Below are 25,755 nucleotides of genomic sequence, written 5' to 3'. Positions count from 1 at the left end.
TTAATAAACATAAGATTTTAGAAAGTGATGCCAGCTTTGATAATGCCACTATCAGAAGTTTATTAAGATCATAAGACATTTGCCCTTTCAAAACATTAGCTTTCCACTTTGCTTGCAAGTTCAAGTCTACAAAACCATCTTCTGTGCATGACATATGATACTGTGTTGTCTTCAGTAGACACTCTGGTCCAGAAACTTTGCATCTCATTATCCATAATGGCCCTGCCAGCAGATCCTGAGAATGTTTTCTTTTGCAGAAATGCATGTTATCTTTAACACATGATGAATACAGCCCCAAACCATTGTGGTAAAAGCCCCAGCCTTGAACTCAAAACGTAGACATTCCTTTGATTATTCTCATCATTTACCTTCAAGTTGGTGTGAAATGTTGACAGCCATTTTCTTTCTTTCAGTGGTGATGGACGAACTATAAAGATATTCACAACAGATGACCTAACCATGGATGGCATGCCGGCTTTAACAGCCTCGCCCAGTGCCCCAGCCTTCCTCAGTAAGGGTGGGGCACCGAGCCCCTCCCCGAATCGGCAGCCAAGGTCACTTGTTGGTAAGCTGACATGTCATTTCCCGTTATATTCTTGTATTGTCTCCATGGTTTGAAGATGTCACTGACATTTTGCATGGGAACTCATTTCATTTGACATGTCAGAAATCCATGATTCTGGGTTCAAATCCTGGTTTGTCCGTATCATAGCCGTCTTGCATCACTTTGGCTCCCACATCAAGTTGATGGTCTTTTGTACAAAAGAATATTGTCCAAAAAAGTATAGTTCTTGGTCCATCTCCAAGGTTTCAGGCACTGGAAGTTAATTTCTTAAAAATCCCACAGTATTTAAGACAGTCCTTCTTTCAATCATTCTCCAAACACCATTCTTTTATACCCAAAGTGCATCATATTAATTCTTGTCAAGTTGCTGATGTTATTGAAGTCATCTCCCTGGAATCACTGTAGAATAAGGATTCCATAGCCTATATTTTGTTCATATAATGAAGATTTTTGAAAAGGTTAGGAAATATAGTTCTTGGTCCATCACCAAGGTTTTATGCACTGGAAGCAATGGTTGTTTTTTTACAAATCCAAGGGTATTTAAGTTTTTCTTTCAATCATTCTCCCATCACCATTCTGTTATGTCCGGAAGAACATTGGAACATAACAGACAGTCAATAAAGCGAAGCTATAAGTTTGACATGTCCTTGTATTCCAGAACTGGTAATGGTACTGAGGGAACTTCAGTATAGCTTCACCATTCTTGGTGATGAAGTGGAAGTTATTATTATTTCAGTAGCGTTAAGAATGGTTCTGTGAATTCTTGTGACAAAAGGTGGCATTGGTAGCCTAGTAGTCTAAGCTGCTTCAACTAGACGTGCCAAGCCAAAGCTATAGGTTTGAATCCAACTTCTTTCTTAATTACAACACTTAAGCGATGGCACCATACCTGTTTTATAGGTGTCATGCTGTGCTGTAACACTCTCCTGATGAAACTATTATACAGGATTAGTCCATGAATTCTACATTGATAATTCTAAATTTCAAAGTTGCTGATTTTATTCTAGTGACACCGAGAAAGAAGGGTTCAAGTAGTGACCTTGAGAGTTTATCACCTGCAAAGATGGAACGTCGACGCAGTGAAAAGGATAGACGGTCATGTTATGACATCCATGGTAAGTGCAGAAGTCTTTGTAAACAGTGAAACATACCTGCAGACGTCACTCATCACCCATTAGACATTGGTAACAGCAGATGCTCTCCACCACTATCGAAACATATTTTTGCGACTTAAATATGTAACATATTTACAGAAAACAATTACCTTACCAAACACAAAAAATAACAATTGATAATAAACCAATTTGATTTGACTTAAAAGATTATGTGATGAACATAAATATATATAAGTTTTGACAGTGTTAAAACGTTTGTAATATAGTTTTTATAAACAATTTTTTTTACTGTTTTACATTTAACTTAACGAGTTTAACATTACAAAGTAATCATTAGGCAAGTCCTCTTTCATGTGCATATCAGATGAAATCTTCTTATATTTGTATGAATTCAAACAAATATTGAAAGTATGAGTACTTTTAATAAAAGCTACTAAACCGTTTCCATAACCATAAAAGCAGAGTCCATTGTACAATTCTGACTATATCCAGCTACGTCATGATGTTCATGAATCTCTATCAAACAGTAGTGACCCTTGAAGATCTGAGTAAGAATTGGTCTTGAGGAACCCATGCTTGTCATAAGAGGCGACTGACAGGATTGGGTGGTCAGGCTTGCTGACTTGCTTGACACATGTCATCATATCCCAATTGCGTAGATCATGCTCATGTTGTTGGTAACTGGATTGTCTGATCTGGACTCGATTATTTACAGGCTGTTGGAATATTGCTGAGTGCAGCATAAAAAAACAAACAAACGAATCTATCGAACAGTGATGACAACTCTTGTGTGTGCATGTGTGTTTTTCCTCTAACTTTTACAAGTTAAGTAAGATAAGAGAGATGCCTTTGTGACCGACTGAGCAGCATAATTGATTAGCATAACCTAGAGAACGCTCAACTATCCCTTCAGAGTTTTGCATTGAATAATGACATTTCGCTTCCAGTAAACCATTCTCATAAGTGCTGTGTACTTTGGTGCTTGTTTCAAGGATTTGTTTGATCAGAAAGCTTACACTGGCAAAGGAGTAGCCCACCTCATTCAGTCGCTATATTCTGTCACTTTTAATTACAGAAAGTTACTGTTTTGCAATCAAGGGGGCCAACAGCCTCTGGTGAAACTCGACAGTCTAGTAGTTTAATCCTGAAATAGAGCACTCTTTTGGCAAGGAATTGTCCATTTCAAGCGCTGCCAACTCACTGTGGTAGATTGCTAACTCAGCAATAACTACTTTGTACTATTTTTGTGAGAAAAAAATGCTAAATTTAGATATTAAGTTAGGAATAATTTGACATTATAGTATAAGTTTCATACCAGGCCCTTGTTGTGCTGGTCTTTTCATCATAACGATAAATAAACACGAGGTCATGTACTAGAAGGAGCAGAAATAGTGGTTGTCGTCATTGCAGGGACGTTCATGGGTTTCACTAATGAACTGAGGTCTTTGATAATTTGTTTCAGTTTCTCTTACCTAATTTGATATACAGTTTGCTTTGAAGAAGAATTTTGGGGAATGGCAAATATGTTTTATTAATGTGTGCTGTGCATGTGGTATGATTTTACGACTGCTTGTGACAATGTGATTGATGGATTATGTCAAATGTATCTGGAGTCTAAGAATACAAAGATTTATTCAGTTGACATGGGAATCTTGATAACTCCTGGAGTTCCTGGATACATTTCAAAGATCATACTTAATCTCAGTCATCTAAATACCACAAACTAATCATGCAAATGATAAAATGTCTGTGAATGACAGTTTCATGTAATGAACAGATATAAAGTGCATGACTGTCATGAGCATTATGAACAGATAAAGAGATAAAGCAGCTTTAATCTTGTACTATGAGGGGATGGACTGTACTTATTACTTATGTGATTAAATGTAATCGCTTTGATTTTTAATATCTGCTTAAATTTTAGCCCAACAAAATAGAACACTTAGAAAAATACTTTTGCTTTGAAATATAATTATACAATTATATTTAGTGTCTCTTTAAGACATTCTTTTATAATAACATAGTAATTTTTAATTTTCTCTCTTTAAAAATCCTGACATATTTTCAGCATCAGTGCCCTTAAAATATGTCCATGACATAACTGACATCATCATTTTCTTCAGAATCTTTTTCTCGTTAAAGTGGCTCAAAATAAATCTGCAATCTGGCTTTCTCCTTAACTAAATTAACCAGCCACTGACCCTGAATCGACAACTATTGCAAAAGTCTGACATTCTGAATGACAGCCACGATATGCTGCTTTAAAACTCATGAAGGTTCCGTAGTTAGATTAATAAGAACATTAGCAGGGGATAATTACATTACTGGAAGTTCATTATGATGTTTAAGTGTTTCATGGCTACACTCAGTACAGGCCTTAGCTGTAGGGCTACCCGGTGCATTGTGGGATATGTCTGTAGTGGTTTTAGTCTGGTCTCACCCATGCATGATTACATTCTTGGAATATCCTAATTTCTAATTATTATCCCATGCAGGTTCTGTTAAAACCTTAAAAAATCTCAGCATTTGAGAAGGTGTTGAAAGAGAGTTAAAATATTGCAGAAGTTTGTGATTCTTGAATTCTGATTTTAACGTTTCTGATTAGTTTCAGATAAAGATTATTTTGGGAAATGTCTTTCAAAGAATGTTAGGCTTTATCTGGAAGGAATTCTTTAATTACTCAGCTGAAAATATTTTGATTCAACAACTTTTAACTTAGTAGTTCCATATTATGGTTTCATGGCACATGGGTCATGCAAAAGTTGCCCATAAAACACTTCAGTATCCTTTTCCATTAAAGCAGGTAAGTTCAGTTGTGTTGAGAACAATCCAAATAGATTTTGTATGAAGTAAAGTTGTTATATCTGTTTACTACAGACTGTATCAATGCATGGGAAGTAACTCTGTAAAATGTTTATGTCAGTTGAAGCAGTTATAAAATCACAGTTATTGCAAGAGACTGTGAAATTAATAAAATGAGACAATGAAATTAATGAAACTCTAATAAACTTAAGTAAATCATCAAAATGTACAATTTCCATCAACTCCAAGTCAAATCTTACTGCATCAATGTGACGTATCTCTGATAATTATTTGCTTAAATTACAATCTCTATTTCAAGAAGCACCATCACAAATAACATTTGATATAAATCCTAGTTTGGTGCTCGAAAATGCAGTATTCATAAATTAACACTATAACAATACCTGCATTAATTTAAAGGTAAAATATCTCAAACTGCCATTCGGTGTATAACAACCACCTATTTAAAAGTCCATCGCTTTAAAAATATCCCCACAGAATACACAGACACTAAGACAACACCGTACAGGATCTAATCCAAGTAAAGCCCCTTTCTCTGTTGGAGCGTGCTGTACCTGTAGATACAAGAGGTCGTGACATTCTGCTGGCCTACTGATTGCAATTGGTCTAATCACCTGTCTGATGTGACATTCCTCTCTGGTCAGGGGTACTACGAATGCTGATGAGGCATTGGCTTTCCCGTCAACCTGCTATTTAGAGAGTCCTTGTTGACAAAGAGATAATGTATGTTTCCTTTATAATGTATTTAAATGGAGGCTGTTGAATGTATCTCTATATTACTGTCACTATTGGCAAACTGTTACAGCTTTTGAAGAACCTCCTAACAACTAATTGAGATAAAATAAGTTTAAATCATATTCAAATGCAAACATATCATACAATGAATGTAGTTACGATGAAAAAAGTCTTGTTAGTTGGTCATGAACACAAAAGTGATGAATTATATATTCTTCCTTCTTTGAGTGGCATTTTCGTGTTATGGTGTGATGAACAATGGGGAGAGTTCTATGGATATACAACTTCTTTATAAGTAGTATGAGCTATGATTTCCACATGAGATCATGTTTTTTGCTAGATGTTCAGAAAGTGGATGATTATCTGTCTTGTATGTTGTCAAGGTTACTATGAATGTGGCAGAGGTATGAAGATTCCATTTGACATGAAATTTGGACAATCATTCAGTTTTTTCCCCTTAATTTACTGTAAACTCAGAAATCCTGAATTACAATCAATTATAAAACCTTTTATTATCAACAGTTATACTTCTGATCACTTACTGTGTTAGTTTAATTTGATGCTTTAATTAGGCCAGACCAATTTTATTTCTTGTTTTACGGATTTCTGTCCTCTGAAAACCTAAAGGCAGGAGGGAAAAAAATAAAATAAAATCACCAGTCAAAGTAATATTCCTTATAAATACTCAAAGTATTTTCCTTTTGGCAATTCATGAAGCGTATATGGGGCAAGTTTACATTTTTGGCCAATGAAAACATGAGGATTTTATTTTTTGAGCGGGGAAAATTAATTTTAATTTTTTTCTTATTCTTGAAAAAATATGACAGGCAGATCCGTAAATCAAGAAATAAAATTGGTTTAGCCTTAGGAAAAGTATTTTATGATGAGGATAGGGAGATTTAACGTGCGCTTTCTGACATAATGTGTGTCTATCGATGATGATGATTTTGAGTTTCAATGTGTTTCTGGCATAATGTGTATTTATTGATGATGATCCATATTTATCAAAATATCAAACTTGTTTATATTTGTTACCAGGATGTGTAGTAGACTGGTAAATAGTACCTGTCCTCACGCTAATTATTGTGACAGTAATCAAAAACAATTAACAAGTCTAATTACATATCAATTAGGTACCCGTTATGTCATATGCACTAATAAATACATTCCCTCTTGTCAAGTTTAGCTATGAATTAATCCTTCTGGCACCGCCAGCATGTATATTGTTCTGATGATCTGCCAATGATGATAGACAAAGGGTTCTAGATAGCCATATTATGACATCAAAGGGAGTTTAACGACAGGTGATATAAGCCTAGGATTGGGCTGTGAGGTAGAAGCATACCTAGCTCTGTTGTGAACACACCCTCAGGCTAGAGCTGTTTGCTACACTCAGGGTCTGTTAGCACTCTCATACAGTGTATAATACGAACTGTCTCAGCCAGGCAGGGGGACGTTTACTTTTGGAGCAACAGAGGTTATCCTGTGTAAATTTCTCTCGTATTGGACGTGTTTGTTGAACAACTTGTCTGAGAGGCCGTTGCAGGTGAGGTGATTGTCGCATTTGAAAGCGATCAGCATTTGAGATTGGAGTACACCTTGCCGGAAGCCTTAGCGCCAGGCTGATAATTAAGTGTTTTCCTGGAGGATTTTATACTGTTAATTCCAAATCTATTTTAAGGTGAGGACTTGTACTGCATTTTAATTTAAATTTTTATGTTGGTGAGAATTCGTGTTAAGAACAGATTGAGTACTTTCTTCCCATGTAGTTGTGTCATATCAGCATGGGGATAGTGTTGATGTTGCTAAATACAAAATGCCAAATCAAAATACTTTCTATGCATTTCAAATGTCACGGTTGTATTTCAACATGGCAGCTTTTAGTTTCATTGTTTACTATTTGAAGTTAATCACAGAGGTCTGACAATCATTTCTGATATCAATTTAAAGAAATCATAAAAATATTATTGATATATTCCAAGATTTCTGTGCCAAACATCCCTTTTTCTCATGTTATTGGCTGCTTAGCAATAATTTGGTATCACAGACATTGGTCTGAAGTGTGAACAAATTACTACATGTATATTCTTTGAATTGAAATGTGTTTTCAACATGGTTATGTTTTACAGTGCTATATAGCAACTTGTATATGTGTAAGATCAAACCTCAAATATTAGATACTGTTCTAAACTTCATGATGTCATATTTTTAGTTCAATATATATATATATATAGTTCTTGTATACACACACCTAGCTTGGCTCTAGTCATGATATGGCTGAAATACTGCCGATGGGGCTTGTGAGAGGACGTGAAAATTTAACTCACTCACTGTAGCTTGGCTTATACAATCCATTCGTTAGCTTCAACCTTCATTGTTATCTTACGAATGTGTCATGGATTATGAGTCATGGAGTGATATTAGCTGGAGGATTTGTGTGATTATCAGTTGATTTTCATATACTTTAGTGAAAATATGTTTAAATTATGTGATTGAAATTGTTATTAGATCTTAAATATTTCTCAAGTGTTTGACAAATTGTTCCCCACTGTGTGCCCCAAAAGGAACAAATTCAAACTGTTGAGAACATCAATACAAAATGGTGACATGCTTGTAATATTTGTGTCCAAAACAATTAACACAGACTTGTTTAATGTTAAAGCTTGCGATGCTGATGCACTGTTTAATGTCGAGGTTTGTGTCATTGCAGCGCTGTTTGATGCTGTGGAACAACAGGACATTGATGTGGTCAGGGCTATATTGGACACTGGAGGAGTTGAGCTTAACAGGTGTGTGCCGAGCATTTGCAAAATGTTTTTGATAAAATAACACATTCAAATATCCAGACGTTCCTGTCTTTGTATTTAGTCATGTAGACTGGATATCTGTTTTGGGATGAATTATTTGTCAGCAGAAAGAATTGCAGATTCAAGAATATTTAATAATTGAAGAGTTGAAAGGACTCTGTTATGAAGTAGGAAAATATTAAAAGGAAGTGTATACCATGACAGATGTAAAAAGACAGGTGTACCTATTCTACAGACATATGAGCTCACAGGTGTACAGGTATGTATGTATGGAGATTTTGCCTGAGGTCTCAGGGCTTATAATCTAGTAAGATATGAGATAGGGACACAGTCAAATATTTGCCAAGAGCCTTGACAGTATCAGCTCAGCAGGTCATAAAATTTATCAGTTTGAAGATGGTCTTTATCAACATGACAAGTTGAGAGGCATAAAGCAAGTGACACATGAAGAGACACTTTTACAGCTGTAGTTTAGTACAGATTGGGGTGCCGTTGCACAAAACAACCTTAGCACTAAGACTATCGTAAGTCTATGTTTAGACATGGGAGTCACGATCACCTTAGCACTAACATTGTTTTGTATGATGATACCTAGTTCTGTATTGAAATTGCTTTGGGAATTTTATTTTTTTTCTCGTCTGTTTGATGTTTCTTCTGGTGAAATACATATTTCTTTAGGAAAAGTCTTTGGAAAATTTAATGATTGTTACTGAAAATGATCATGTTAATAATCAACTATTGTATATCTTTATTCATGAAGATTGTTCACACAGGTGGACTGTCAGCATATAATGTGACAATATATGTAGAATTAGTCCACATGGATCTTTCTAAAGCAATTTGTATAATATACATAGCCAGGTGTCTAACAATTTCACATCTGTTGATGCTAAACACACTTTGTTTCTTACGTTAATAATCAACTATGAAATAGTTACATGTTAATCACAACCATGACCATCACAGACATCAAACATGTTAAAACAAGCAACTCACAGATGCTTTTAGCTGTAGTGGAAGAAATGTGTTTATGTGACTATGATAATAGAGTTGATCTCCTGTGAATAATTCCTTTGAGAGTTGAGTAATATTAGGAAAAGGATTCTAGGTGTATTATAAGCCCTGCTGAGTGGTGGATAATCCTCTCAGTTCCTAAGATATGAAGGCTATTTCTAAGAAGATTATGATATTAGGGTTGATATGAGGTTTGTTGTCATACATACAGCACCATAGGTGATGGTTACAACTACTTATTATAGTCTTGCAATCAAGCTCTTCACAAATACCTCTTAAACACCTTGTGTGTTCGAGTTGTTAATGTGTTTGAGCAAGATGTGCTATGTATATTATGTAGGGTTATGTTTGAGTGAATGTATTTTTAGGGTCTATAAGAAAATCATGGAATGTTTATGGCTTAGGTTTCTTGTGAAGAGTTGGTATGTAATATTTTGGGGGGCATGCCTACCAATTCTTTTGGACGTCAAGAAGCTGAAGCAGGAATGCATTAAACTTTGTTGTTTCAGGGTTAACTTTAAAAATTTATGAATCTGCTTTTAATGATAAGCTGACATTATAGTAGAATATTTAAACCATTTTTATTCTTAGCTATTGTTTCATTCCAAACTATTATATTTCAGAGATTGATGTATCTTTCATCTTCTTTGGGAAATAGTCTTCATCATTACAAGAAATTCTTATAGGCTGTGTAATGACAGTGAAATTAGGCCACTATTGTTGTTTGCTCCCAGTTTTGAAGGTAATGTTTTATTTGCAGTGTCAACAGTGAGGGTTTGACCCCCCTGGATGTGGCGGTCATGACCAACAACATCCCCATGGCCAAAATGCTCCTCTTCCACGGGGCAAGGGAGAGTCCTATATGTAAGTATGTAGACATCAAGACAATTATGGACTCGTACTTGGAGTCAGTCTGAAGTACTGGGATATATTTAGTCAAGCTGGTCCTGATTTTATCTATGAATACACAAGAAAGTATTGTGGAAGAACTGGAGGCCAAGTAGGAGTGATAGTTTGCTAATTACATTGATCAATAAGACTTGAAATAGATGTATCATCATCTGTTACTCATGTGGGTTCTCAGCATTTAGAAAGGATGTGGGTACATTATACCTGCAACATAATACTGAAGTCTACATAAGAAATATGATTATATTGTCCCGTTGTTTATAAGGAGTGCAGTAGGTCAAGGTGGTAGTGTCCTTCATGAAACTAAACAAAAATCTGTAGCATAAGGAGAAATGTGGTTGACACATGTCACCATATACCAGTTGTGTAGATCGCTGGTCATGATGTCAATCACTGAATTATCTGGTCCAGACTAGCTTATTTACAGACCACCACCATATAGCAGGAATATTGCTTAATGTGGAGAACAGACAAAAACACAAATAAAATGTCTGCCAGACATGACCATTACATTAGCAGATTTTAGTCATTCTTGTCTGAGTCAGCCTATAGAAATGAAATAGTTAGTTAGTTATTTACTTTATTTAGCGTCGCTTGCACAACTAAGGTATTTCGGGTCAGGGTAGTACATTTATTAAGAAATGAGGGGGAACAAAAAAATAGAAATTTTAAAAGAATGGTGTAACTACCCCCAAAAATAGAAACGGAGTATTAAGGGAAATTTAAATGGAAGGCCGAATTAAAAAGTAAGGAAAACTAAAGTAAGTAAAGAGTAATAGAGATTTGGAATTTAATATTGATGTGGTATAATAAATGGTTAAGAAATGAAATAAATTAGAGCACATCCACATGTATTCTGATATAAAGCTTCCTTTTCTCCACTCTTAGACACATTTAGTCTCTGACCTCTCAAACCCCTATACTCTTGACTAATCTTATCAAAGCTCAACCTAAAACAGAGTATGTTTTCACAGTCCCATTTGATAACTTATACCATGTTACTAAAGGTCCAAGCATAACCTCCCACCTGAGATCCTGCTGGACATTGTCCAGGATCTCCTGTAACAACATACTTGTTGTCCAGCCTTATGTTATGGCTTGGATATGTAATGGCTGTGTTGTTTCAACCATTTACCTCTACTCATGTGATCAGTCCATCTAGCAAGCCCAAGCTTGACAGTAATATATAAACCTAGCAGACCCATGGTCCTCACACTTAGTGCAAACTGCATCATGAAGTTCCCTAGCCTGCAGTCCTTTCAGAAGAAATTAACTCATGTGTTTGTTCACAAAGACAAAGTTGCAGGTAGGAAAAGATTCTGAGGAATCTATATCGCTCTTCTAAATAGGGATTGGTATATAGGTTGTAGATCGTGTGTCAGAAAAATAAGTGCAGAACCTACCATAATCATTTATGTTTTTATGGTTTTTATATGTTATATAGACATATGTCTGAAAAGTGACCATTTGATTTTTCAATTGTGCAAAGGTGTGAAAAGGTAGTGACATTGGTGTATTGTTCTCTTCCTAGACTGTGTATAATTACATCGTACACCTACCCCTTGCTGCCCTAAGTTGTCCAATAATGTACTACACTTAACAGGATCAATGCTGTTTATTGGTAGCCCAACATTAATTTTTTTAAACAAAACTTGGTTTTCAAACATTTGTGTCTTTAACCTTATTCGTGTCTGAGTTGACCTTTACTGAAAGGAGCTGGTGTGTTTTCAAACACTTGTGTCTGCCGAGAACCTATTGGTCTCTGAATTGACCTTCTCCTCACTGTTATTCTTCCATGGATCACTATGCACTATAAACCATGATAATCAAAACAAAGGATTTAGGAGAAAAAACTACAAAGGCATGCCAAACTTAAGCATTTAGATAAACATGTAACTAGCCTGTGTTTTATTTACACAGTGTATTATCAGGTACAGTAACACCCTATTGTGTTGGTCCTTTGACTGTTGTCCCAGTCAGCTTCCCATGTCTGATTGGCTGATGGGGATGAGGAGGAGGGGGAAGGCTACAGCTGAGATACTCATTTATTAGGAATGTCACTATGAACATGTACAATATTTCCTGACTTCCCTGTCTTTGCTTGCAGTTCAGCAAGGTGACTGTCGCCTGGACAAGCTGGAGGCTCTCATAGCCGAGGCTGAGAAAAAGGTTGTCGACTTCACTGCAGCAGTTCTGAACAGCTCGTCGGGAAATGCAAACATCTCGCCTGCTCAGCAGAAGGTAAATATGCTGGGACATCATGCCTGTGATTTTTTAGGAGAAGAGAGGGATTTGGGATTTTGTCCATTGAATTATTTGAGTTTGAGGAAAGGCATTTGCACTGAGTGGTGTTCGGCTGCCCTCCGAGTAATGTCGTCTGGTAATGAATACAAGTGACTGTTGTAATGCATGTATTTTATATAATGAATGTATGTCACTTGAGTTAGAAAGTCATGAATTACAAGTATGATGTGTGGATTTAGTTTAACTGGTACATTATGATTCTCTAATGAATGTTTATTTGGATTAAAACATGCATTGCATTTTCAATGACATGTCTATTTGCATTGCAGGAAAACGAGACTCAGCTAAGTCACTGGGAGTTCCGCTACCGACTTTTGAAGAGAATGCGCGCAGGGTACGACCATGCAAGTACGTACAACAAACTTCACTTTTTATAATCCTCACAGCTATGTGTGGTGCGAGAGTAGAGTAGTAGAAAATTCAGTTTAGCTGAAAATGCTGAAACTTGCTGCATGTTGTCGGTCAGGTGGAAGCTTTTGTATTACATTGTAATGTAAACATTGTCAAAAGTTGTTATTGAATTGCTCAGTGATAGTTAATGGTATTTAGTAAGAAATTATTTAGTCAAGTTGGGTGAACACAAAATGCTTTGTGGACATCTACTTCTGTTTGGAACTAAGATTGAAAGTTCAGGTAATAGTTGGTTGGTATGGTCTGAATATTAATGTGTTTTCTCTTCCAGGGCCTCCAGATGCTCCCACCAATGTCCGTCTCAGCGTCGCCAGTAGCTCCTCTCTACTAGTCAACTTTGGGGAGCCACTGAACCACAATGGAGCCGTAGTCACCAAGTACAGAGGTAAGACTGGAGCTTACAATAACATCATCTATAAATTTATATGTTCAGTCTGTATGTATTTCCACAGTGCAGTATTTCTCTATCAGTTTGTGTACTGTGTCAGTTTCCGACTGGTTTTTGAGTAATGTTGAATATATGGTCACATAAAAATTGCTGAATACATATTAAAAAGATGTATATTTCTAAGTATTTTGGAAATCCTGTAAAGTTTTTCCTTACATGTTAAAAATTAAATATTATTGTTATTAATTTTGACTATATGACAGTGTATGCTAGGTAACTGTGTACAAGGTGTACTTGTGTACAGCTGATTACACTGACTTCTTATTGTTTCAGTGGAATGGAGCAACACAGAGAACTTCACCACTATAGCAGGGGAGGTAACTGTGGAAGATGTACGTCAGCTGGCATTTGAGATTCAGGGTCTTGTGAAAGGAAGTCAGTACTATGTCCGTGTATCAGCGTGCAATATGAAGGGTTGTGGGACGTCTACCCTCAGCAATCCACCTTGTGCTGTCCCATCAAGTACGTCATGCAATTCTTATTCATAAAATTATTTTTATCCATAAAAAATAAATACATTGTACCATGTGTGTCCATCTAGAGTGTTTATACTCTTTTATTTACTTATTATCATTCCTGTTTTAAAACTTTTAAAACAATATTTATGTTGGAAGTAAACGATTATATAATTTACTCATCCTGTTTTTCGTTGTGTTCCAGATTGGCGTGATGTGGACAGTGTTAGTCCCCGTCTAGACGGCAAAGTGCAATCTCTACAAATCCTCTTCCATCAAGTCAAACAGTCAAGACCATCTGATGCCTCTGAGCTTAAAGGTGAGAAATGTATATTGAGTGTAGTACTTACTGCCATGAATGAACATGACAATGTGTAGTGTATTTAAATCTCTTCTTGGACCAATACATTGTTGCTGCATTGTTGAATACCAAGATATTTGTTGTGCCTGATTCACATGAAAGCCATTTGTATTGCCAGATTCACGACACCGGTCGACCGATTCCCCTCAACAGCGGAAACGAATCAGCATCAAGAACCTCTTCATCTCTGCACCAAAGTTCCAGAAAAGTCTCAAGAGGTAGATGTCCGATTAAATCTGAAGCTTATGAAATAAATGAATATCAATTTGTATCATTTTATTTCCATATATATTAATTTGTTATTATTATTACAAAATACACTTTTCATGTAGAAAGCATCAGCAAACCTTCTTGTAAACTAATGTTGACTTGTTTGTGTCTGTCAGAGGGGTGTACATGGCGTGTCTGCTGTACAATGAGGACAGAGTGTTGGTCACGTCCGAGGAGCAGCTGCCCATCATAGAGGTCGATGAGAACTTCTCAGGCCCATCTATACAGTCTGACCTCTACTGGATGATGAAGGTATGTATTAGGTACAGCAATATATTTTTGTCAAAGACTGTGACTTAACTCCTGCTTCAGCTCTACCACAGTTGTTTGTTTATCATAATATCTTTGTGGGGTAATTGACTTGTAGATTGCAAAGTTGTTAACAAACATGTTGTATTTACAGATTGCCTGTACATGGGATGATGTGAAATCACTCCGTCACGACATGGACAAGAGTAACAGTGCAGGAACAGTTCACTTCCGCAGCAAGTTACTACAGGCTGCTTCCACACTGCAGGTGAGTTTACTTGCCTGGATATCTCGCTTTGAGCCTTCATTGTGGGCCAGAACTGCTTTTCTGACCTCATGAGATATGGAAGTCCTGTAAAAAAAATGTAAACATATCTGTCTCATATAATTTTTTTTGTATCTTATCCTTGCAACATATGTTACATTCGGGATTTTATTTTCTTAGTAAAGTACAGATTCTCTTACTTTTGGGTTGAGTCCCATCCGGGATTCGAACCAACACCATCAGAGTCAGGCACCTAACTTATCCTTTTTGTTTTTCGTTGTAGTCTTCCTTGGGTATTCATGATCTGGGTCAGTTCTACCACAAACCTCTGAAGGATCCGAATGGCAGCATTGTTCTCATCACTATGAACCATATTCGTGAGACCAAGTTCGTCGCCCTTGGATCTGGTAAATGGGTGTCCCTGGGCAAGCTGACCCGACGACAGTCGTTGGCTGGAATGGACATAAATGATGCTAACAGTTTACTCCTTAGTAGTGTACCGGTAAGTTTACCCCCCAAACTTTGGAAAAACTGTTTTGTAAAAGAGAAAAGGAAATATCCTGAAACATAAGTTCCTTATAATAATGAAGTTCACATCCATAAATGCCATTCCAAAATATGTTTTGTGATGTAAAAAAGGACAGTAATGAAAATATATTGTCCAACATTTTTGAAAAAAGTTACCATGTTTGAGTTGTTGGGTAAATAGTATGGTAACGAGTAACCGTGTAATGTGTGCTAATCATCAATTCTCTCTCTGTTCCCCCAGGACATGATCCTGTACCATCAGGTGAGCAGCATCCCCTCCCCGAGGCTTGTACCTGGGATACCTCAAGATCCATGTCTCTGTGGAGAAGCTGCAGGTGCTTGTCCAGCACAAGATGCCCAATGTCCTGCCACATGTCAAGATCAGGGACTGCCCAAACGTATCCAGGTATGTAGTCAGGTTCCTACTCAGCAATTCCTTCTCAGATATGTAATTTGGGATAAGCATCGATTGAAGTAACTTGTTCGGGCCAGAAAGAGATGTCCTGGTAGTAACTTGCATACTTTCTCTAAAGACTTACATGTCTGTTAGTGTACTCCAGTATATCCTTTTCATTAGGAGGACAATGCATAACACAGATGAGTGTAAGGAGAAAATTTAACACTTCCACACATTGTTTTCAGAGAGGAGTGGGAGTATTTGCAGAGTCTAGGTTCCGATGAATCTGTGATGAAGCCAAGTTCCACCCAGCAGGAATTCCGCACCAGCATCAGCAAGGCATCACGCAGACTTCTCTCAATGCTTGGTATGTATCAGTGTGTTTCCTGTTCTGGTCAGAACAGGTTCCTGCCACCCCGATCCGGCTCAGCCAAGGACCCATCTTCCTATGTCCTCTCCAATCTTGTAAACATTTGTGTTACGTTTTCTGATGCCCAGATCTTATTTGTCAGTGTATTGAGGCAACAACTGTCTGGTGTCCAAGCAAACTCTCATATTTTCATTGCCTCTTTCTAATGGACTGAAAAATATTGATATTGCTGTAAAAATGTTTTCTGAAAGGTATCTCATGTAACATTCCTTTCTGTCTCAGGCATCTCACCTGATGTGGACCATCGTGTGTACGACTTTGAGGTGATAGAGCTGTCACCACAGGTGTCCTTCATCCTAGTGCTGCCCCCTGCTGAGGAAGTGTGCATCGTGCCAGGTCAAACTGACGACCTCACGGACAAGAAGGACCTCTCCTTCCTTCCGGTGCAGGTGTTTGAGATGAGTGAGTACACATTACGTTTCCTGTTTTCTTTCTTCATTTTAAAGAAATGTAACTGAAGATCTTCAAGAAATCTACAAGAATGTTTTTTCTGTTTTTCCCTTGATAGTTAATGTTCTCTTAGGACACTTCAGTCAATAGTACATATCACAGAATAGAATCACCGCACATGTGATTTACATATATATGTAGGATTTAGTGTGTCAGAACTGTGGTCCATGTTAAGGTTGTTAATCACACCTGACTATGACACTAACTATATGCTTGTACATCATTTCAGTCAACTACTACACATACCATCCTGAGTTCATCTCTCGCTACTCAAGACTATCATCCATCATTGAGATGGATGTCAACCTAGCACAACAGGCTCATCGAGAGGTAAGCAGATCACGCCATGGGTATTCAATAAATGTTGTCACCATTACAACTGAGATGAAGTGTGTGTAATACTTCTTTATTTTTACAATTCTAAAATGGTCTCAAGTGGTTGAGACATCTTGTTTGGCAAAAATGTCTTTTATTAGTTTATACATAAGCAATATAAATTTGAATTTTTATGAATCAATAGAACTGCTTCAAATGCCCTTTATAAATTTTATTTTGTCATACCCCTGTTCTCATGTATTGCTTTGTCATCACCAGGCATTCTCCAGTGATGAGCTGAGCACTGCTAGAGTTCGTGTGGACGTCATGGTACAGCTGCAGCAGACGCTGGATAAGATCTGGAAGAGTGTACGCTGGGTGATGGACATTATCACCTATGCCCGGGACAAAACTACCCGTGGTGGCATTCCCCTAGCAGCCATCTCCCAGTACTGTGACGACAACGACACTCCAGAACCAGAACGGCGATCTCGGATCCCGGACAATAACAATTCCTCCTCCGCCTTCTCCTGTGATTCCAATGAGATCAGTGTCGGCAAGGACAATCGTAAGATTGCCAAGTTCTATGACCCGAATGACGACGTTCCCGGACAGTCGAGCGAAAGTGAAGCAGGGTCATCTAGTCATGCTCCATGTTCCGGTGTACTGCGTGTGTACGCTGCGTACGAGACAGGACTCTCTAAAGGTGTGAGTGTTAAGCTTCATGTGACCACAAAGACATCAGCTCGGGATGTGATTAATCTAGTCGTGAGACAACTCAACAAGGCCATCATTACACGTGGTATTGATGGACCTCTGTACACAGAGGATCAACTGAGTGACTTCTGTTTGGTGGCTGTAATTGGTGCAAGGGAACGTGTGCTTAGAGACGATTATGTCCCCTTGCAGCTTCAGAACCCCTGGACCAAAGGTCGTCTGTATGTACGTTTACGGAATAACGTTCTAGCAGCAATCCAACAGGGCCATGCGACGGCTGTGTAATGTGTTCCAATGGTCCATTTCTCACTGGATCCTTGTTCAGATGATGTGTGTATTCACACTAAGGATGAAACTGTGGACGCAGGTCACATTGACCTGGTTGTGCCCACAGGTGTAATCACAGTGCTCCTTCATAAAGTGCTACATGATGTTGGTCCTGTACCATTTGTATATAGTCAGTTTTTGAATGTGTTACTTTAGACACTTGACAATCGTGAACAGCTGGACATTACCAATCTGAATTAACTTTCAAAAAATTCAAATTTTTGAATTTGTAAATCAAAACTGAACAAATGGTCAAAATCTTCACGGTCCTTGGCTTTATTTCATTCATCCCCGCACCCATCCACAAGGTGTTCACCCATTTTCATGAATTGTAATGAAGTCAAGTGTTGTTTATTTGTGTTGGCATAATTCTGGTCATGAATGTCTCTGCTAGAATACTCAACAGCATTTAGTATGCAAACTAATGTTCTGTAACGACAATCAAGCATGTGTAAGTGTTTCATCTGTACAAACCGACATGGACAGAAATGTTCACTGACATTGTATATATTTAGATGTATTTGTATATATGTTGCCACAGAGTGTAGAAAGTGATAGATATTTATACCAAACAAAGAAGAATGTGATACAGTGTTTCATAGCTCTGTGTGAGTGTTTGTATGCCCTGCAAGAAATGTTTGATCAGTACTTTCCTGAAGACTTATCTTAACCTTAAGGTTTTGCTTTATAAATTTATGCAAAAACATTTTATTGCAAATTATGCAAGGTTGTTAAGTTATTTTAAAAGTTTTTGAATATTATTTTAGGTATTTATTGAACAGCAAGCCATTCCAGTTAGTTTGAGTCTGTGGGTAGATTCACCTGCAAAAATGTGCCGTCAATAACAGATGCTCAAATTGTAGCCAAAATATTCCATGTCGCAGAACAGAATCTGACAGTAACTACAAGAGATTTTTTCTCTCATTTACTCCTAATTCTTACCTATTGTTCTGTTTAGGAATTTAATTATTTAAAAATTGAATCAAATTTTTAGATGTTCACTAGCCACAATCAGTTGGTTATGGACAGATTTTTGGTTTTGGATTTTCTACAGTCGTAGGAAGAAAGAAAAGTGACCCGGTTTACCCTGCTCCTGAGTGAGTGGTCCCCCCTGTGAGAGTGGTCTCCCTTGTGCACATGTATATTGCCTGCACAACATGGTCTATTTATTGTTGTTGAACGACGTCTTTCATATGTCTGTGATCATCATGATCAGTGCATTCTGGTCTTCATTCTAATTGATTATCATCAATAAACAACATGAGTCATGAATACACCTGTCTGTTTTGTTTGCTGAATCATAATAAGGTCTGGATGGAACAAACCAGCACGTGTTAGTTTAGGAAGGTAAACAATATATGGAGGAACAACTTTATTAAAGTGAGTGACGTTTCAGTGTATGTTCTGACACCTTTACCAAGCAAGTTGTTCATCCAAATATTGCTATCCCTCTTAACTGCTCCAAATGTGCGAGATGAGTGCATTACAGCCAAATGTGGGGGAATTGTGACAATATTCATGAAGCACCAAACATAATCACCCTGTTCATAAATGGAGTTGTCCAACAATATTGCCATGATAATAAGTGACATTAACACAGTGTTCTTTGTTTATTTCTACCTTCAGAATTGTACTGTATGATACCCCACCCCTTTCTTATTTCTTAAATAACACAATGGTGGTTTGTGTTTAGTGTATACAAAAGGATAAACCAAGGAGACCCTAAATCACTACTGTGTTTTATGATATGTCAGTATTCATGATTTTATATAAGATGTAGTAAATCTTGTAGCAGAAAATCTAGTTTATAAAATGCTAGATCTAGATGACAGTTGTTGTAGTAATTGTGGAAATATTAGATACACAAATACCAGTGGACATACAGATACTAAGATATTGCTAAGTTGTCGTGTTATGTATGTTGAAAATACAAAGTTATGTTTAAAATCAGAATAAAATCAGTCAAACATATTGTAGTATAACAATATAAAACAATTCAATATATTTATAATAGAAATATATTGTAATAATTCACATACAAGATGTAGAAATACTAAACTGCATCATTTATTTGTTGAAATCGTTGTACTCAAAATTCTGACAAAAATAATTGTGTGCTGTTTTAATTGTAAAAAACTCCTCGGTATGTATAAAACATTTTCTAGGTGTGTTTTACTGGAAAATATATTCATTTCATTATCGTACTGATAAGTTCGGATTCTTGTCATCAAATTATTCTCTCCGCCTGACTTGGTGCCTTTTACGAGCGCTTTAGTCAACAATTATGAAGGGACTGGCTTCAACATGCGTTGACATATAGCACAAAATTGAAACACAGGCAGACAGCTCAACATCCGAACTAAGATACCTTGCGATCAAATATATTAACGTAGATAAACAGAAGCATCGGTGTAGATGGTGTCCATTCAGCCTGGTTCCACGGTGCATTGATTAGAGTATTTATTTACTATCCGTATCGGGTCTGTTGTAAATTGAAGTAATCGTCGGAAAATAACATCTTTACCTGTTGCTGCATTATCTAATTGTCACGTGGTCTTGAAAGTATGAAAGTGAACAGCACCTTTGCGATTTTCCAAAGTTTGGAGGAGTGATTAAGTATGGGTTTAGTCCCCTCTTGGCGGGGCGGTGGGGTAGCCTAGTGGTTATGCGTTCGCTCGTCACGTTGAAGACCCGGGTTCGATTCCCCAAATGGGTACAATGAGTGAAGCCCATTTCTGGTGTCCCCTGCCGTGATATTATTGGAATATTGCTAAAAGCGTCGTAAAACTAAACTCACTCACTGCAATGTATAGGGAGGGAGACACCGGTAATGGAGATCACACACTACACTCTTCTGACGAGCCAAACTGGGGAAGTGAATGCTTCAGTCACAAGCTTTAATCACCGCCCGTTCATATCATCGTAGCGTCTCGGCTTGAATTTATAGGCTTCGTACTTAGGTATTTGATCAACCCCTGAAGATCCGGGTCTTCAGCAACCCATGCTTGTCGTAAGGGGTGACTGACGGTTCGGGTGGTCAGGCTCGCTTGCTTGGTTGACAAATCATCGTATCTAGATCGATGTTCATGATGTCAGTCACTGGGTTTACAGAGAGCCGTCACATAGCTGGAATTAATGCTGAGTACGATGTTAAACAACAACCAAAAAACATATTTGATAATGTCAGAAATCCCAAATTTCATATTGTAAGAAAAAAAACCCGCTACTTTTCTGCCATCTGAGCGTGTCCACGCGAGCTCTCTGATTGGCCAACGCTTGCAAATCTACGCATTCTTTATTTCGCGGGAATTTTTCCGTTTTCGAGCAATGGCTTCCCAAAAGAAAGCATCAGTTGCAAATGTTTCCCTAACAAGCGTCAACCAACCAGAGGGCTTGCTTCGACCACACCCCGTTTTTTGGACATAACGTCATCCATTTGTGTCAAGATCGTGTAGGTGAGGGTCAAAATCGGGTTTCAATCGACTTGCAGAAATAACATTAAAGAATTGGTAGAGTGTCATGAGTGGTGGTCGATATGCCAATCATCCATGATTATGTTAACATTAAGACTTAATCGATTGCATGCGATGGTACCGTAGCAATCGGTAAAGCAGGCGGGTGGGGTACACCGAAGTGTCCGGCCTTGTCATAATTTATTGTAGTGTAAAGCATTTCGAATAAATATACTGAAGACACGAGGGCCTGTGCCTACAAATCCTTAGTCCTTCTCAGTCCTAAAACCGCATTATTTTCCCTTCCGCCTGCCCTTTCTGCAATGATTAAGCGCTAAAGGAGACAAGTCTAGATTTGCTCAGGTTATCTCTCATCTCACTGGGGCCCCTTTTCAGTTTAAAAGAAATTATTTGTTTCTATCAACATTATACATATACTAGTATTCAGAGACTAAGCCTTAGTCTACCCTACCTTTTCTATTCGTGATACCATATGGCTTGATTCTATTAGTTATATGGCATATGGCATATATGGTAAATAAAATCAGGGGAAAATATCCAAAATACATGTATGTACGAACCCGGGAACCTGAATCGCAATGTGGTGATAGGTGGGGTGAGGTGAAATTGGGTTTAACGTCGTGCTTGAGACTATTTCGCTCATATGACGACGTGCATGCGTGTGTATGTGTATGTGCGGCTGCTTGTACTAGGCCAGACTGAAGCTGGTTTTATAGTGCTGGCCCACTGAGATACCATGCCGCAGTGAAGCATGAATACGCCACTCAGACACATTATACTGACTCCGAGCCGACCAGTCCTTGTTGTACCCATTAATGCCGAGCGCCAGGCAGGGACTAGACTAACAACTAGTCTCTGAAATGAACATATTTTACTGAAAAAAGTTCATAGTAAAACAAAATAACATATAATGAAAAGAAGCCCTGAGACTTTCTTCATTTTCAGAAGCTGAGGAAATCTAGACTTGCCACATTTTCTAGACTTGCGTGGGCTTTCTTGGATATATTTGCTTCAGGGTCTGTACGAAAGACTAGGCAGGGACCAACAAGTACCATATTTTAACGTCTTTTGGTATGACGCGGTCGGGGATCGAGCCCTCGACCTTCCGCTCTCCGGGCGGACGCTCTAACCACTACACCACGGAGGCGGTAGTGGTGATTGGAGACACATGTCAATCAAGTAGGTGTAGTAGGCTAATATGTGAGTTCATTACCCATATGGTGAAACATAACCAGTGTCATGTATATGATATGTGCACATGTGCACTTATCACTTTTGCCTAGCAACCATTGTTTCTGTATTTCGTCGTCTGTGACGTCATTAAACAATTGAACGTGACGTCAATGAAGAGCGCCGTCACGCATGCTTACCGTGTTTTACTGCACAAATGTACGTGAATAAAAGGGATAATAAAGAAATTATTACACTCGTCAGTGTGGCATACGACTTATAAGAAACTCGTGCAAAATTATGTATCTAGCCCTCGCTCTCGCTCGGGCAATGCAAAATTTCACACTCGTTTCGTATAAGTTGTATGACACACTTGCTCGTTTAATAATCTCTATATTAACATATAAATGAGGGAATATGTAATTAGCGACATCATACATTGTTAGATGTTAAATACACAGCTGTTACAGAACTGAAATATTGATGATTCAGCAAGCCATTGATATACACTACTGTGATATCGTTTGGCTTACAGTGTCACCTGGATTAATTAACCTTCAACACGTTTGTCATCGAAATGAATACCGACGACTTGTGAGGATATATCAGTATTTAGTTTGTGAAGAAAATTACCAGTGTGAAGAAACGGAAAAATTATTCCACCACCGGAGACAGCACCACCATCAACAATAACGACGACAACAACAGGCTGTTTATTTCGCTATAAGGTAATACACACGACTATGTAGTGATATCTGCGGATTTACGTCTTATGGTAAAAGAGGTGGAGACAGCTGTGCCCAGTATATAAGAATTCAATTCTATTTCCGTGCAATTCATGTTATTCACATAGGGAAAGCTACAGAGGTTATTCCCATTAAAATTACCGTACTTCCTCTAATAAGTCCCGCGGGCGCGTTTTTTTTTTTTAACGGACTTTCAGACCCGGCGCTTATTAGAGGCCCGGCGCTTATTGGAGACCCGGCTCTTCTATCTTTCACTATCAATATAGCATACCTGTCATAGACATTACCAGGATCTAGTTTGGTCTGTAAACATTCATCGAGCACCGGATCCCATACATATTTATACACATGAAAACCCCTGATTGCAGCTTCGACGATTAAATACTTAAGAATTTCTTTTCTAAGATGCCAAATTTAATACTTTGTAAGGATAATTACAATTAATCTAAGGCAGAAAACAAACGACGGTGTCTGTGTCCTAAATTAAGAATCCTCGCACAGGGCTAAATGACGCGCTGTTCCATTGACGTGTTGAATCCATGATTTGATCCTTAGCAAAGTGTAGTATACATATGTGATTAACGTAAACCATATGGCGCAATATGAACGTCGCTTTTCTACTAGCAACTTAAGTTTAGATCAGTACATCCAGATGAAGCTGACTGGTCAAGCCACATTCCACGATTGCATTGTGGGAATGTAAACATTGCGAACGTTACCGTGTCGCTGTAAAATTGTGAGTCGAACTGAGACATTTTATCCTTCAGAAAACATAAACATACAGCCCATTAGAGGAAATACGGTAAGTTAACGTGTGCTCGTATCCCTAGTAAATATCGGATGACAATGTACGTACACTGTAATTTGCTGCCGGTTGAATGATTGACTAGAAACGACAGTGGATTACAGGTGGGATAGGCAACAGGTTGTTATTTTCACGGCCTGTCTGAATAAAGGACCAGAGAGGCTGACATGCTGGTATCATTATCACGTTTAGCGGATGCTGGTACAGGGGTGGTTTAATGGAATGCGGAGAGGATTAATAAGTTTATATAAGGCGACAACGTAGCAATCGATGGCATGCGTTCAGTGAACTGTAAGTCTGTATCCTCCTTAACAAACATGTAGACTGTACATATCTAATGAAACGAAACCGTGTGTATATGTGTACATGTATGTATGTGTTCACTGCTTGTGATAGAGACCACCCTGCAATACGGTGGGAGGGTCGGTTGTTGTTTTCAATTGTCAGTACAGATGTTTTCTGGAAAAATAACCCAATATAACCTAGCATATTGTATGTGACCGCTGAAGGTAGTAACAACCAACTCACTCATATGTTGCCATAACAGCGCCTGTGTCAATGTACAAGACACATGTACTACTACCTGTGTCCATATACAAGACACATGTACTACGACCCGTGTCCATGAACAAGACACATGTGCCACTACCCGTGCAAATGAACAAGACACATGTACTACTACCTTAGTCAATGAACAAGACACATGTACCACTACCTGTGTTAATGTACAAGACACATATACCACTACCTGTGTTAATGAACAAGACACATATACCACTACCTGTGTTAATGTACAAGACATATGTACCACTACCTGTGTTAATGTACAAGACGCATGTACTACTACCTGTGTCAATGTACAAGACACATGTACTACTACCTGTGTCCATATACAAGACACATGTACTACTTACTACCTGTGTCATTATCTTACTTTCATGTTAAATGTACAAAATGTCATCGGTACTTATAATGTTTACAACTTATAATGCACAAGACACATGTACCGACACCCGTGTAAATGAACAAGACACATGTCCTACTACCTGTGTTAATATACAAGACACATGTCCTATTACCTGTGTCAATGTACAAGACATATGTACTGCTACCTGTGTTAATGTACAAGACACATGTCCTACTACCAGTGTCAATAAACAAGACACATGTCCAACTACTTGTGTCAATGTACAAGACACATGTACCACGACCCGTGCAAATGAACAAAACACATGTCCTACTACCTGTGTTTATGTACAAGACACATGTCCTACTACCTTAGTCAATGAACAAGACACATGTCCAACTACTTGTGTTAATGAACAAGACACGTGTACTACTACCTGTGTTAATGTACAAGACACATATACCACTACCTGTGTTAATGAGCAAGACACATATACCACTACCTGTGTTAATGTACAAGACACATGTCCTACTACCTTAGTCAATAAACAAGACACATGTACTACTACCTGTGTTAATGTACAAGACACATGTCCTACTACCTGTGTCAATAAACAAGACACATGTCCTACTACTTGTGTCAATGTACAAGACACATGTCCTACTACCTGTGTGAATGTACAAGACATATGTACCACTACCTGTGTTAATGTACAAGACACATGTGCTACTACCTGTGTCAATGTACAAGACATATGTA

At 37.9% G+C, this 25,755-nt stretch overlaps 1 protein-coding gene across 1 annotated transcript in view; it reads left to right on the top strand.

Annotated features, from left to right (window-relative positions):
* Window positions 1–19,167, top strand: part of LOC124278019 (ankyrin repeat and fibronectin type-III domain-containing protein 1-like) — a 182,884-nt gene extending 163,717 nt beyond the window's left edge. Inside the window, 19 exon segments of the mRNA XM_046713754.1 lie at window positions 414–565; window positions 1,573–1,680; window positions 7,949–8,027; window positions 9,820–9,923; window positions 12,076–12,209; window positions 12,542–12,620; window positions 12,955–13,068; window positions 13,405–13,593; window positions 13,792–13,905; window positions 14,066–14,165; window positions 14,334–14,469; window positions 14,621–14,734; window positions 15,015–15,233; window positions 15,501–15,538; window positions 15,540–15,665; window positions 15,902–16,023; window positions 16,309–16,488; window positions 16,766–16,866; window positions 17,131–19,167. Coding sequence (XP_046569710.1) covers window positions 414–565; window positions 1,573–1,680; window positions 7,949–8,027; window positions 9,820–9,923; window positions 12,076–12,209; window positions 12,542–12,620; window positions 12,955–13,068; window positions 13,405–13,593; window positions 13,792–13,905; window positions 14,066–14,165; window positions 14,334–14,469; window positions 14,621–14,734; window positions 15,015–15,233; window positions 15,501–15,538; window positions 15,540–15,665; window positions 15,902–16,023; window positions 16,309–16,488; window positions 16,766–16,866; window positions 17,131–17,853 — 2,932 coding nt within the window. The 3' untranslated portion in view covers window positions 17,854–19,167.
* The last annotated feature ends 6,588 nt before the right edge of the window (window positions 19,168–25,755 follow it).

Source organism: Haliotis rubra, unplaced genomic scaffold (genome assembly GCF_003918875.1).
Source record: "Haliotis rubra isolate DU_JTF1 unplaced genomic scaffold, ASM391887v1 Scf23, whole genome shotgun sequence".
Taxonomy (NCBI): domain Eukaryota; kingdom Metazoa; phylum Mollusca; class Gastropoda; order Lepetellida; family Haliotidae; genus Haliotis; species Haliotis rubra.
This window is presented reverse-complemented; position numbering and strand designations above follow the sequence as displayed.